Source organism: Mobula birostris, chromosome 26, assembly GCF_030028105.1.
Source record: "Mobula birostris isolate sMobBir1 chromosome 26, sMobBir1.hap1, whole genome shotgun sequence".
Taxonomy (NCBI): Eukaryota; Metazoa; Chordata; class Chondrichthyes; order Myliobatiformes; family Myliobatidae; genus Mobula; species Mobula birostris.
The window spans coordinates 16253352-16268160 of NC_092395.1; the positions used below are offsets into that span (position 1 = coordinate 16253352).

General features: G+C 43.7%; 1 protein-coding gene across 6 annotated transcripts in view; it reads right to left on the reverse strand.

Moving 5' to 3' along the window:
- The window catches only part of LOC140188241 (transducin-like enhancer protein 4), a 270566-nt gene that overhangs the window by 254753 nt on the left and 1004 nt on the right, over nt 1–14809 (reverse strand). For all 6 annotated transcript variants that reach the window (XM_072244330.1, XM_072244328.1, XM_072244327.1 and 3 more), the window contains exon 2: nt 10644–10741. In XM_072244330.1, coding sequence (XP_072100431.1) covers nt 10644–10741 — 98 coding nt within the window. The remainder of the gene's footprint in view (nt 1–10643; nt 10742–14809) is intronic.

The window sequence follows — 14809 nt, forward strand, 5'->3', positions numbered from 1 at the left end:
GGGGGTCCTTAACGATGGATGCCGGCATTTTGAGGCATCACTCCTTTAAGTGCCCACGATGGAGCCGACTGATTTTTCCAACTTTCTGCAGCTCCTTTCGATCCTATGCAGTAGCCACCCCCCCCATACCAGAAGGTGACACAGCCACTTAGAATGCTCTCCCACAGTACATCTGTAGAAATTTGCAATCGTCTTTGGTGACATACCAAATCTCCTCAAACTCCTAATGAAATATAGCCATTGTTGTGCCTTATTTGTAGCTGCATCAATATGTTGGGTCCAGGTTAGTTCCTCAGAGATACTGACACCCAGGAACCTGAAATTGCTCACTCTTTCCACTTCTGATCCTTCTACAAGGACTGGTGCGTGTTCTCTCCTCTTAGCTTTTCTGAAGTCCACAATCAGTTTTTTGGACTTACTGACGTTGAGTGCAATTTTCTCGCAGTTTAACTTTCTTAATGCTTGCTGTATTTGCATAATCACCTGCTTTGTAAATGTCAGTAGATTTTCAGTAATTTATAGTATAGCTGCTTTTGCAATTCTGTAGTTCCTTTGTCTGTGAGCCTGAGATGGCATGGCAGCATAAAACAAAACCGTCCTTGTTGTCTTACAGGGTGTTCTTGTTGGAGAAGATTCCCTTATCTGTCCAGCTGGAACCAGTTTTCAGCACAAAGAGAGACTACGAGGCAGGTTCTTTGTTCAAGTGAATTGGTAACAGATAGTTAGTTCCCTGTTGCTGTGCTACTTGCTCACCGTCTGTTATTTAAAAGTCAAAGTAAATTTATTATCAAAGTACGTACATGTTACCACATACTACCCTGAGATTAATTTTCTTGCAGATATTTACTGAAAAGTAAAGAAACATGATGGAACTTATGAAAAACTATACATAAACAAAGACTGGCTAAGAACCAATGTGCAGAAGATGACAGACTGTGGAAATAAGAATAAGTAATATTGAGAAGATGAGTTGAAAGTCCATGAAAGTAAATCTGTAGGTTGTGAAATCAGTTCAGAGCTGAGGTGAGTGAAGTTATCCAAGCCAGTTCAAGAGCCTAACTGTAGGGTTACAACTGTCCCTGGTCCTAGTGGTGTGGGACCAAAGGGTTCTGTACCTCCTGACTGACAAAGTAGCAAGAAAAGAGCATGCCCTGGATGGTGGGGATTGTTGGCAATGAATGCTGCTTTCTTGTGGTAGCCCTCCCCGTAAATATAGAGATGGGAGGGCTTTGCCTGTGATGTTCTGGCCATCTCGAATACAACAATGGCCAGACAAGGAAGGATGGGTTAGCACAGAGTTGAGGGGCTGGCGTGGAGGATCATGACATACACGAGCGAACAAAGATTCAAAGATGATTTTTTTTTTAAAATCAAAGTATGTATGCAGTTTACAATCTCAAGATCTGTCTTCCTACAGACAGCCACGAAACAAAGAAACGCCATGGAACACATTCAAAGAAAACATCCAACACCCAATGTGCAAAAAAAAAGGACAAATCGCTCAAATGGCAAAACACAAGTGAAAACAGAATATAAAACATCAAACCAGTCATTGAAACGGTATAGGAATGTTCCGTTTGGATCAGTTCAGTCTAGCGTTGTGTAGTTCGTCGGCTGCAGGCCGCACAGCTAGTCTACCCCAATCACAATAAAACAGCAAAAGGTAAAAACAGAGTAACCAGAAGCACACCATAACATGGACTACAGAGTCCAATCCATAAACTGCATCGATTAAACCTCACCCAAGACCCAAGTCTCTGGCACCATCGGGCGAGGGGAAAGGCGTGTCACTTAGCAACATTAAGAGTGTTCAATGAGTCTTTGGCCCACGCGTCTGAACTCAACTCCGCTCTTGGGCAATGCCATTTTACAGCCTTAAACAAGTCCTTGCATACTCTCAGCATACTTGATGCAAGTCAAATGAAGAAATTTTGGGAGACCCACAGAGGTAGAAACTGAGAGAGAGGGAAAGTTGGATTTCAAATCCATAACCCGAAATACAGGAGTTGCAATCTCAATTTATAAATAATTCCACTGCTTTGTGCACAGTCCGTATTTCACAAAATGAGATGATGTCTATCAGACTGCATTATGCTTTGGCAAATGCTCCAAGTTGAAGCACCGCTTTCAGCCAAATAGAAATGGATTTAGTGAGATAAATTTTTTTTTGGAAAAAAAAGCCTGCAAGTGCTAGAAATACGGAATAAAAACAGGAGAATGCTCATGTCGTGGAAAGAGAAAATCTTAACATTTCTGGTCAATATCAATTGCTTCCCTTTCCACGGATGCTGTCTGATCCACAGTGTTTTTGGCAGTTTTTGTTGCAATGAATTAAGTGGGATGCTGCAAGCTCCACACTCGGCATTTTAGAAACAGCTTCTACCCCTCTGCAACACACATCAAAGTTGCTGGTGAACACAGCAGGCCAGGCAGCATCTCTAGGAAGAGGTACAGTCGACGTTTCAGGCCGAGACCCTTCGTCAGGACTAACTGAAGGAAGAGTGAGTAAGGGATTTGAAAGTTGGAGGGGGAGGGAGAGATCCAAAATGATAGGAGAAGACAGGAGGGGGAGGGATAGAGCCAAGAGCTGGACAGGTGATAGGCAAAAGGGATACAAGAGGATCATGGGACAGGAGGTCTGGGAAGAAAGACAAGGGGGGGGGACCCAGAGGATGGGCAAGAGGTATATTCAGAGGGACAGAGGGAGAAAAAGGAGAGTGAGAGAAAGAATGTGTGTTTAAAAATAAGTAACAGTTTCTGAATGAACCCATGAACACTACCACACTTTTTCACTAATTTATTTTTATATATTTCACATTGCAAATTACAGGAACATTTTTTGCATTCTACTGAACAATAAATTTCACAACACATGTTAGCGATAATAAACCAGATTCTGATTCTGCACAGGGGAGAAGGGATTAGATGGTTCTACTGACAAGGTGAAATGGAAGGAGGCTTGTAATTATTAGCATAAACCTGTTGGGTCTTTGTTATGGTACAGCACAGAAAATCTTATTCTAGTTTAATTTCACAAAATTCATCATAGACCGTAAATCAGCATTTCTGACAATCCCTCACAGGCACAATATTTCTGCAGCTATGAAAGAGATCATCCTTTAGCACACCAAGTGCAATAGCACAGGCATTTTTTTTTTAAGTATCTCTTTTTCTCCCTCTCCCCCCATCTCTCTGCTCCTGGAGGGAGATCTCTGCATTTGACTGGTCTCTCCCTCTCTTTCGCTCAACGCTGATGGAGTTTGGGGTCTTGGGTAAGGTTTCATTTACGTGGTTTGTGGACTGGACTCTGCAGTTCACATTATGTATTTTAATTGCTGTTTTGTGCGATTTTGATCAGGGCAAACTGACTCTGCGGCCTGCTGTCAATGAACGACAAAGCAGTAAACTGAACTGAACTTTCCTAGACTATTTCAATGACTCTGGGGTTTGTTTTGTTCCCTTTTTGTTGTTAGCACGATTTGTTCTTTTTTTCTGCGCACTGGGTGCTTGAGGTTTTCTTTGAATGGATTCCATGGAGTTTCTTTGTTTTGTGGCTGTTTGTGGAAAGACACGTCTCGGGGTTGTATACTTCATACATACTTTGATAATAAATGTACTTTGAATCTTTAAATTAAACAACGACCATAGCTTGCATTTACACAACATCTTTAACGTACTGAGTCAGCCCAAGGCACTTTGCAAACCCACGAAGCAGATAGACAGCAGCTCCAAGCCTAATGGGACTATTGACCAAATGTTCACCCAACCAAACTTTAGGGAGGGTGGCTTTGGAGGCCAAGTCATTGGTTATATTTAGGGCAGAAGTTGATAGATTCTTGATTAGTCGGGGCACAAAAGGATACAGGGAGAAGGCAGGAGATTTAGCCCGAGGAGGAAAAATGGATCAGTCATGATGAAATGGTGGAGCAGACACGCTGAGCCAAATGGCCTAATTCTGCTCCCATATCTTCTGGTCTTAAATAAGTAATTGAAGAGCAAGTTCTGGGACTGGGCTGAGACTGTTACAGTGACAGATGATAATGGAAAAGACAACATGAATGTCAGGGATGAGCAAAACTCAGGTGGATGAGTTTCAAACCATGCTGTTGCCAAGTTAACAAATCAAAACAGATTTATTGGCAGGTATCTCAGCAAAGAGATACTGAATAGAATAAAAGAAACAATCTCGGCACTGTGTTATGCTGAATATCATTGCAGTGGTACTAGACGTGAGAGCAAAACGTTCATCACAGGGATAATTGTTCAGATCATCCGTCCCCCGACCACTACCATTTAACCTCTATCGTTGCCAAGTCAGAAACCTGCACGTTGATCTTTTTTCACAGGATTGTGTGCCACCCCAATTGAGATGCTGCTTTAGCTGAAAAGCTTCCACTAGCTAGCAGGCAGCACGACTGCACAGCGGTTAACACATCGCTTTAATAGTAATCGGTGATCAGGGTTCAATTCCTGCCACTGTCTGTAAGGAGCTTGTATGCTCTCCCCGTGATCGCGTGGGTTTCCTCTGGGTGCTCTCGTTTCCTTCCACGTTCCGGAGGCATTAGTGAATCGTGGGCATGCTCTGTCAGTGTTGGAAGTGTGGTGATGTTTGCGGGCTGCTCAATGCGATTGTTGCTGATTTCACGGAACATGATGTATTTCACTGCAAGTTCCAATATACATGTGACAAATAAATGTAATCTTTAATAAAGCTAATCTTTATCTAACAAACAAAGGCTACATTGTATGTCTTTATTTAAAACACAGAAGGCGCTCAGCGCTCTCTCCTACCACCCTTAAGCCAATCACCCAGTTCTTAATAAGTACGCTGCTTAACCCCATGAGCAAATCTAATTCCACTTTAATTTCCACAGACCTTTTATAGGTGTTCAGGGATTTTGCAAAGCCATCTACTATTCTGCTACATCCAAATTTTTAACTTTTATACAAAATGTCTGCTATTCCTCTTCATCAGGGTCACTGAACATAGTAACCGAATATGGATATATCTTTTTCAATTACATAAGCATCCCTAGACTCTTATTGCCGGTTTTTAAACTTGGCCATTTCTCAGTGTAAACCACAAACCAATCGCCTTACTCTCTAGTCATCTTAATCGTTACAGAAGTGAAACAACCTTTTAAGATGTAATCCGTTTTACTGTTTACAGGGAAATTCATTTCAAACCTATTAAAGATCTCGATTCCATCAGCAGAAGCTAACCAAGCATAGCCAGTCCATCGGGGGGGGGGGGGGAGATGGGGCACAGTTGGCATACAAATGGATCACACTCGCACACTGGTACAAGAAAGTCCAGCTTAATGCCTTTCAGCTGGATCGGTGCCACCTCCAAGGGCACGTAACTCTGTACGGCAAAACTAATATCACCTCTGGAAACAACCCCAAATTAAATTCATTAGCTTTCACTCGAGAAACAGATCCTCCTTCTAGCAACAAGTTGAATGGATTTAAGATCTGGTCTGAAGTGCCAGACCCTTGTAATTGCATCCAATACTACAAAAGAACTAGAATATAAAAGCAAGGATGTATCTTACAAGGCATTGGTCGGACTGCATGTGGAGTACTGTGAAGAAAGGATGGGCAGGCATTGGAGAGAGTCCAAATGAAGCTCCCGAGAATGATTCCAGGTTTGGAAGGGTCAAGACCCTAAGACACATGAACAGAATTAGGCCATTTGGCCCATCGGGTCTGCTTCGTCATTTCATCATGGCTGATCCATTTATCCTCAACCCCAATCTCCTGCGTTCTCTCCGTACCCTCATGCCCACACTAATCAAGAATCTGTCAACCTCTGCCTTAAGTATACTCAATGACCTCCTCAGCCACCTAAGACAACAAGTGTGTGTGTGTGTGTGTGTGTGTGTATGTATATATAAAATGAAATGTAGTCATTTCATATAGTGTACTATACAGCTGGCACAAACAAAATTCCCATATATGTGAGTGATGATAACCCAATTCTGATATGGGTCTTTATTGTGGACTGAGAGTGGGAAGGGGACAGGTAGAGGGGAATCATGGTTGGGAAAAAGGGGAAGTTAGAGAGGAGGGAGCAGGAAGCACCAGGGAGACATTCTGTAACGATCAATAAACCAATGTTCAGAATCAAATAACCTTGCCTGGTGTCTCAAGGCTGTGTGTGTCTTTACCCACACCACACCACTCCCTCCCCCCCACCCCTGGCACTCCTTCCCCGCTACCTGTCCCACATCCCTCCCATGGTGCTCCACCCTTGTCTCTCCCAACATCCTTTGCTCCTGCCAGATTTACAAACTTGCTCTCCACTCCACATTGACAAATACAGTACTGTGCAAAAGTCTTAGGTACCCTAGCTATATATGTGCTCCTCGTACAGTACTGAAAGAGGAGTGTTTGCTGGCTCAGGGCCTGTACTTGCTGGAGTTTTAAAGAATGAGATTTCTCACTGAAACCTAACAAATATTGAAAGGCCTAGTCAGAGTAGATGTGGTGAGGATATTTGATATACTGGGAGAGTCTAGAACCAGAGGGCACAACCTCAGAATAGAAGAACATCCCTTGAGAACAGAGGTGATGAGGAATTTCTTTAGCCAGTAGGTGGTGAATCTGTGGAACTCATTGTCATTGATGGCTGTGAAGGCATAGTCATGTAGCTGATTTTTGGCTTGTGCCTAGGCTCATGTGTTGTTTATTTTGTGCCTATAAGCTGTGTGCCTTATCGTTTATATCTGTGTTTCTTGTATTTGTGATTTTAGCTACCTGTTATGGTTTGTACAGCACTTTAGTCAACATGGGTTGCTTTTAAAAATGTGCTTTATAAATAAATTTGACTCGACTTGACTTGACATTGAATGTATTTAAAGTGGAAGTTGATAGATTCTCAATTAGTATGGGTATCAAATATTATGGAGGGGAGGCAGAAGAATGGAGATGACGGAGATAATGAATCAGTCATGGTTGAATGGTGGAGCAGACTCGATGGGACGGATAGCCTAATACTGCTCCTATGTGATAAAGTCTCAAACCATGTTAAAACTGTAATAACAGGTTTCCCATCGGCCGCCCATATTGGTTGTCTTAACAATAGTAAGACCACATCACAACAATGTGACCCTCATCGACCTTGCTGGTTAAGTAACCACAAACACAACTGTGTACAGAAATAATAGAATTCAGCACTGAACAGGTTAAAGCTGATCTGCATTAGCTCCTGGCACCCATAAATAGCTGTAAATAAAGAGCAGATAATGGATACTTGTCGGGAATTACAACACAGTAATCCAATCAAGGAGGTTCAGATCAACCATGAAGGCAAAGCTCAGAGCGTTTTATACAGCAGTGTCATCGAGCATCTTTAGCGATTCGACATCAATGCATCATTGTGAAATGCTCCGAGAGGCCAGAGACACTGCATTTGTTCTTCTCAGAGCTGAGAAGGTTGCAGGGAGATTTAATAGAGGCGTACAAAATTACAAAGGCTTTCGACAGAATAAATAGAAACTGGTTTCTGCTTGCAGGAGTGCAGATCAGAGGGCATAAAGTTGACAAATGAACCACTGGGGAGATAAGGAGAATGTTGTTATGTCGCAAGCTGGGGTGATCTGGAACGCACTGCTTGAGAAAGGCAGTGAGGTGGTTTCAACAGCAACTTTCAAAAGAACTGGGGGAAGTGCTTCATGGAAAAAGAATCTATGTGCTGCAGAGGAAGTACAGGGGGATGGGACTAATTGGGTTGCTCTTAAGGGTCAACATGGACTCAATGGATTTACTGGCCTGCTTCTTCCACCTGAATTAGACAGGGTTATTTCCTTTACGTGGGTGGTACGCATCTAGCAAAGGAGGTGTAAGGCGCTCCTTCCCTCTGCTGGCCTGCAGGTCACCCTTGGGCAAGGTGTAGCACCTGATTAGCACCACTCCCCCCCCAGTCAGGGTCCTGTGAAGCCACAGGCACAGGTTGTGGATGGTGCATATCACAAGTCCTAGCTATGCGACCACTGATGCCAGGCTGACAACCACTGAAGAGTATTGATTATGGATGTGGTCAACTGTCCTGTAAAGACGCCGCCCAGAAGGCGGCAATTGCAAACCACTTCTGCAGAAATAATTTGCCAAGACGCATCATGGTCAAAGGACCATGATCACCCACGTCATATGACACCAGTCTAGAGTTTGCTCCCATGTCCTTGCTAACTTCCAGTCCTCCGTGTGGGCTGAAGGGCCTGTATTGTGCTGTAGTGCTCTATTCTTCAATCTCTCACTGCTGCAGTCAGCAGTTCCCAGCTACTTCAAAAGGGCTATGAGCATACCGGTGCCCAAAAGAGCAAGCTGAGCTGCCTCAACGACCATCGCCCAGCCACACTCACGTCCACCATGATGATGTGCTTTGAGAGGTTGGTAATGGCCAGAATCAACTCCTACCCACACAAGGGCCTGGAGCCACTACAATTTGTGTCTATCACCACAGTAGCAGATACAATCTCACTGGCAGTCCACTCACCCATGTCAGGATTCAGTTCATTGATTACAGCTCAGCGTTCAATGCCATCATATCCTCAGCACTGACTCACCAACTACAAATCCTGTGTCTCTTTACATTCCTCTGTAACTGGACTTTTGATTTCCTCACTGGGTGACGACAGTCAATGCAGATTCAAAATAACTTCTCACTGACAATCAGTACCTACGCACCTCAAGGACAAGGACGCATCCCTAGCTCACTGCTCGACCTCTCTACCTCTCTACACCCACGGCCGTGTGGTTACGCACAGCTCAAATGCCACGTATAAACTTGCCGATGACAAAACTGTTGTTGGCAGAATTTCAGAAGGCAGTGAGGAGAAAGGCAAGAGTGTGAGACAGATGAACTGGTTCAGTGGCGTCAAAACAACCTTGCACTAAACATCAGGAATGATGAGGAATTGATTGTGGACTTCAAGAAGGGGACAGTGAGGGAACTGAAATTAGTCCTTATCGAGGGATCAGCAGTGGAAAGTGTGAGCAGTTTCAAGATCCCTGAAGATCTATCCTTGGCCTAACACACTGAGGCAATTACACAGAAGGCATGACAGCAGCGATATTTCATTAGAAGTTTGTGGAGATTTTGCATGTAGCCAAAGACTCCAGAAAATTTCTACAGATGTGCTGTGGAGAGCACTCTAGCTGGTTGCTTCTTCGTCTGGTATGGAGGGGCCACCGCACGAGATCAGAAAAAGCTGCAGAAAGTTACAAGCTCAGCCACCTCCACCATGGGCACTAGTCTCCCCAACATCTTCAAAAGGTGATAACTCAAAAAGACAGCATCTGACGTTAAGGACCCCCCCCCCCCCCCTTCAGGGCAGATCCTCTTCTCATTGATACCATCAAGGAGGTGGTACAGGAGCTTGAAGACACATTCAGTGATTTAGGAACAGCTTCTTTCCCTCCACCATCAGATTTCTGAACGGACAATGAACCCCTGTATACTACCTCACTATTTTTTCCCCACTCTTTTAGCACTAATATCTATCTGTAACTATTAATCTATCTTATGGGCAGCACAGTGGTGTAGTGGTTAGCAAAACGCATTACAGTACAGGTGACTTGGGTTCAGTTCCCACCGCTGCCTGTAGGAGTTTGCACGGTCTCCCCGTGATCCCGTGGGTTTCCTCCGGGTGCTCTGGTTCCTCTCACTCCAAAAGCGTACCGGTTGGTAGATTAATTGGTCATTGTATATTGTCCCGTGATTAGGCTCACATTAAATTGGGGGTTGCTGGGCAACATGGCTCGAAGCCAGAAGGGCCTATTCTGTGCGGTATTTCAATAAGTAAATAAATAAATATCAATCTATTTCTTATTCTAACTTGCAGTGCTTTTTATTATCTTGCAGTGTACGGCTGTCACAAAACAACAAATTTCATGACATAAGCCATTGATATTAAATCCGATTCTCATGCTCTATGCCCTAAACTTGCAAGCAACACAGCCTGTGCCTCACAATTTTATCTTCAAAAGGACATCATCAGTGAAAAACCAAGAAGTGTTCAGTACTGCTCTATTGGGCTACATTATCCCAGTGAGAGAGTTTGGTTCTCCAAATGGAACCCAAGTTACTGCCTTCACTCAAAATAAGGATGAGAAATTCTAATCCCCGTTCCCTTACACATCATTCCAGTGATCCATTTGAGCAGAGTAATTAGAATTCTGAAGCATCTAACACACATTTAAAAAGTAGCAACAATATTCCTGAAGCCAGTAGAAGCCATAATCCAACTGGCCAATACAAAATCATGGATTTTGAAACTTATTTTCTCCTTCAAATTAGAATGCCAAGCATTTCAAAGCCCATCAATCTCAGAATAGCTGGAAGATGAGCTAATATTTTAAAAAGTTACCATTGCTTTTCTGGTATTGCCTGTCAAATTCCAACATTCTGTGTTAACTCATTTACATTATATTATTTCCAATATTCTTTTATTCCTGCTGGGACAGACCCTTCATCACCAAACCTGAGATGATCCCGATGCAGTAAAGGGTCTTTTTTTTTTTAAAGAAAAGCAACTGAGTCATCCCAAGTTCCAGCTTTACAAAATGAGCAACCCAAGTTCAAACTAACTGTTTCAAGTAAATGCCAGTCCTTTTTGCAACGCTGTTAATAATTGTTTTACCTATGGTACTGTGCCTGCAGAAACTGAAATTCCTCCTTAATGCGATCGCACGTCTCCACCACCGTAAACTTAAATGGTTGTCCCGGCTGATGGGGTGCCTGTGTGATAAAGAAAACAACATTCAATGATAATTTCTGCATACGCCTTTTGATGCATCTGACTTCTTATTCTTTTGCGACAAGTGCATGAGGATAAAGAGGATTCCATTCACCCATCAGCCCTGCCCATTATCAAGGACCCCCACCATCCAGGCCATGCTTCCCTCTTGTTGCTGCAGACAGGAAGAAAGTACAGGAGCCTTCGTCCCATGTCACCCGTCTCAGGAGCAGTTACTATCCTTCAACCATCGGGCTTCTGAACTAGTGCGGATAACTTTATTTATCTCAACACTAAACTGATCCCACAAGCTCACTTGCAAATACTCTACAACTCACGTTCTCGGTATTATTTATTATTATTAAAAATAAATAACAAACTATCCCACAATAAAAATAATTTCTGCAAGAAAGCAAATCTCATGGTAGTATATTGTGAATATACAGTACATACTTTGATAATAAATTTGAACTTTATTTGCAGTTTTGTTTTTTTTTTGCACATTGGTTGTTTGTCAGTCTGCGAGTAGTTTTTCATTGATTTGATCGTATTTCTTTGTTCTACTGTGAATGCCTGCAACAAAATGGATCTCAGGGTAGTATATGGTGACATATACGTACTTTGAACTTACTTTTTCGCATTCATCTGAATACTCAACTTTAAAATTACCTTCGCTTTCAAATCCATCCACAACTTTTCATTTTCCTGCCTCTAATCTCCTCCAGTTTGATAACTCCACACTATATAGTCACTCTTCTAGCTTTGGCCCCTCAAATTTAATCATTTCACCTCTATCTTCAAGTACCATGGCCCCGAGCTTTAGAGTCTCCCTCTCTCAAACCTGCTTTCTCATTTGTGAACTGTGTCAAAGCCTAACCCTTTGACTAATCTTCTGCTCATCCGCCACTGCGTCTCCTCCTAAGTGGCTGAGTTGCTCGATAACACCACAGAGGAGTGCAGTTTTCCACTTAAAAGGCACTTTGTAAGTGGAGGCTGTTGTAGTTGTCATTGCAGTCATCAGGGTAATGGGTCTTTCCTTCCTTCACACCTCACTAGCACTGACAAGATGAAAAGAATTCCACTTTTGCACAACGGTTCAGGGCAATGTGGGAACACAAGACAGACAGCATTTCCCAAGACACGACTACGGCACTCCGTTACTCCGTCGCCCCTCTCCCACTACAGTTCAGCTCTCAGAGGCTTACGTTTCAGCTGCAACACTCAAGATAAATGGCACTGGGTTGGGGGAAGGTTGGTGGACTGTTCGTGTGTGCGGGCAGTAGGTGGGAGGGAGGGAGGGGCTTGTTTTGCTGTCACTGTTGCTTCATTGTGCGCTGTGTTGCTCTGCAGAATATTGTGGGCATGCTACCCTGTGCCGGAACGCGTGCCAACACTTGCAGGCTGCCTCCAGCACATCCTTATGAGTGTTGGTTGTTGACACAAATGACGCATTTCACTGTATATTTCAATGCACGCGCGATAAATAAATTTAATTCTGTATCTGGAGGCGGGAAGACAATCGGATCTAAATTCAATTCAACTGTTGTTGGACACTTGCAAAGACTGGTGAGGGGAAGTGAAAAGCTTGTGGTGTTAGAAGAATAATCTCGAACTCTACCTTGCAGGCAAAGAGATGGTGGCATTTCAGGTTGAGACCCTGCATTGACCATCTGTTTGCCCCCCGCCCGCTCAGATGATGCCCAACCTGTTGAGTTCCTACAGCAGCTGTTATTTTTTTTTTAAATACTCCAGATTCCTGTACCTTCAGTCTCATGTGTCAGTGGAGTCTGCTTTGACCACTTCAGCTAGTCAGCTGCTGGTGCTCTCATGTGGGTTCCTATTAACTCTAGGATTCTTGTGTTTTTTTTAAAAAAAAGAGGTACATCCTGATAGCAGGCCTTTCTGGCAAAATGAGCCTGCGTGCCCAATTTCACCCATATGACCAATTAAGCTACTAACCCATACTTCTTTGGAGTGTGGGAGGAAACTGGAGCACTTGGAGGAAACCCACACAGTCACAGGGAGAACGTACAAACTCCTCGCAGACAGTGGTGGGAATTGAACCTGGATTACTGGTGCTGTAATTGCATTGCAACAATTGCTATGCTACCACACCACGCAGGAATTGGCAGTTCCAGTGCACTTTTCGACTGGGCTCTCCTTCTGTTCCACACAAACTTGATGGCACTCAAATTTCTGCCCATCTCCTCGCTCACACTGTGTCCCATTCCCTGGCACACCGTGTGCCACCTGCCACTTAAACAGCTACTCAATGTAATAACCCTTGGTTTTGCAACCCCTTCACTCATACAAAGCAGAAGCAGGCACAGAGCCTCTCAAGTCTATAGAATCGCAGCCGTTGCACCTTCAACCTCAGCACCTTGTTGCCTTCATAGTACACAACTGCGCTTCTTCGCCAACCCTATAACCTTGATTTTGATCCACTCAAAGCACAACTCATATTTAAAAAGAAACTGCACCAGAGATCGGGGCTCACACCCAATCTCAAATGCTTTCAGTGTGGAGTTTGCATGTTCTTCCTGTAACCGTATGGGCTTCATCCAGGTGTTTGGATACACTCACAAAGACTAGTCGGTGAACTAGCCACTGGTGCATAGGTGAGTCTTACACTGTGGGAGAGTGGCTTGAAGAGAATGTGGAGAGAATAGAAGACCAGGATTAATGAAGAATTCGTGCAAAATGAACGAGCAAAGGAAGTTCACGAGAATTATCCTAGGAACGACAGGGTTAACATACGAGCAGCGTTTGATGGCTCTTCGCCTGTACTCGCTGGAGTTTAGAAGAATGGGGTGGGGGGGAGAATATCACTTAAACCTATTGAATATTGAAAGGCTGAGATAGAGTGGATGTGGAGAGGATGTTTCCTGCAGTGGGGGTGTCCGAGAGCAGAGGGCACAGCCTCAGAATAGAAGGACGCTACTTCAGAACAAGAGATGAGGAGGAATTTCTTTAGCCAGAGGGTGGTGAATCTGTGGAATTCATTGCCACAGACAGCTGTGGTGGCCAAGTCACTGGGTATATTTAAAGCAAAGGCTGATAGGTTCTTAATTACTAAGGGTGTCAAAGGTTGCAGTGTAAAGGCAGAAGAATGGGGTTGAGGAGTAATTGCCTTCCCTTTTGATATCTCACTTGTAAACTCATGCCAAAGATGTGTCGACGCATTTGGGAAGCCTCTGTCTCAGTTTCACCCAGGTAAAGGATTGCAATTAGCCGTGATAGATGGGCAGAGGCAACTCAATGGGCCGAATAGCCTAGTTCTGCTCCTGTGTCTTTTAGCTGAAAGGCCTGTTTCCGTGGGCATCTTTCTCTCTATAACATGATCAATCCTACCCTCAGACAGAAACTTCAAAAGATGCTGGTGGGCCTTTCTTTCTCCATTTCTCCTCGTGCTGCAGAAAACCTGCTCCTTCCATTCCTTTCTTAATCAATCCCAATGATTTCCAGCATCATTTTCACAAATTTGCCGTTTTCGAAAGTGCTACATAAACGCAGGTTGTAATACACAAGCTTTAGACTCGCTACATCCCTGCCCAACAAGTTTGGAGCCTTCTGAAGTAAATCACTCGGGAAGAACCTATAGGCAATTCAATGTCAACTCAAATCACTGATCCAGCGTTTCATCTCGTTCAAACGAAGTGCTTGAGGTCTCCCTCCTCAGTTTTACTTCTTGGTTCACCTATCACTGTTGCTTCGGAGGTTCAAATTCTAGATCCTAGCAACCTGCTCGTTAAATAATTTGTGGAATATCCGGCGCTCTACATTCCAAGGCTTGGATATTACATGTGTAACATTCATTAGACAAAGTTATTTTTCCGCGATATTTTGGTTACATCTGACAAGGCGATTAACTCAAGATAGAAACGGAAATAAACTAAAGCTTTGCGGAAATGTCACTAACCATTGCCATCTGCTGGATTTCCCTGCGCTTATAAATAAAATCAGCCCCCCGTCCCACAAAAGAAATAATTTCTCCAGTATTTACATGGAGGGAGGTGGGCAGGATACTTCGATTAACGTCGTCACCCTGCACGTACTCTGAAAGTCCGGGG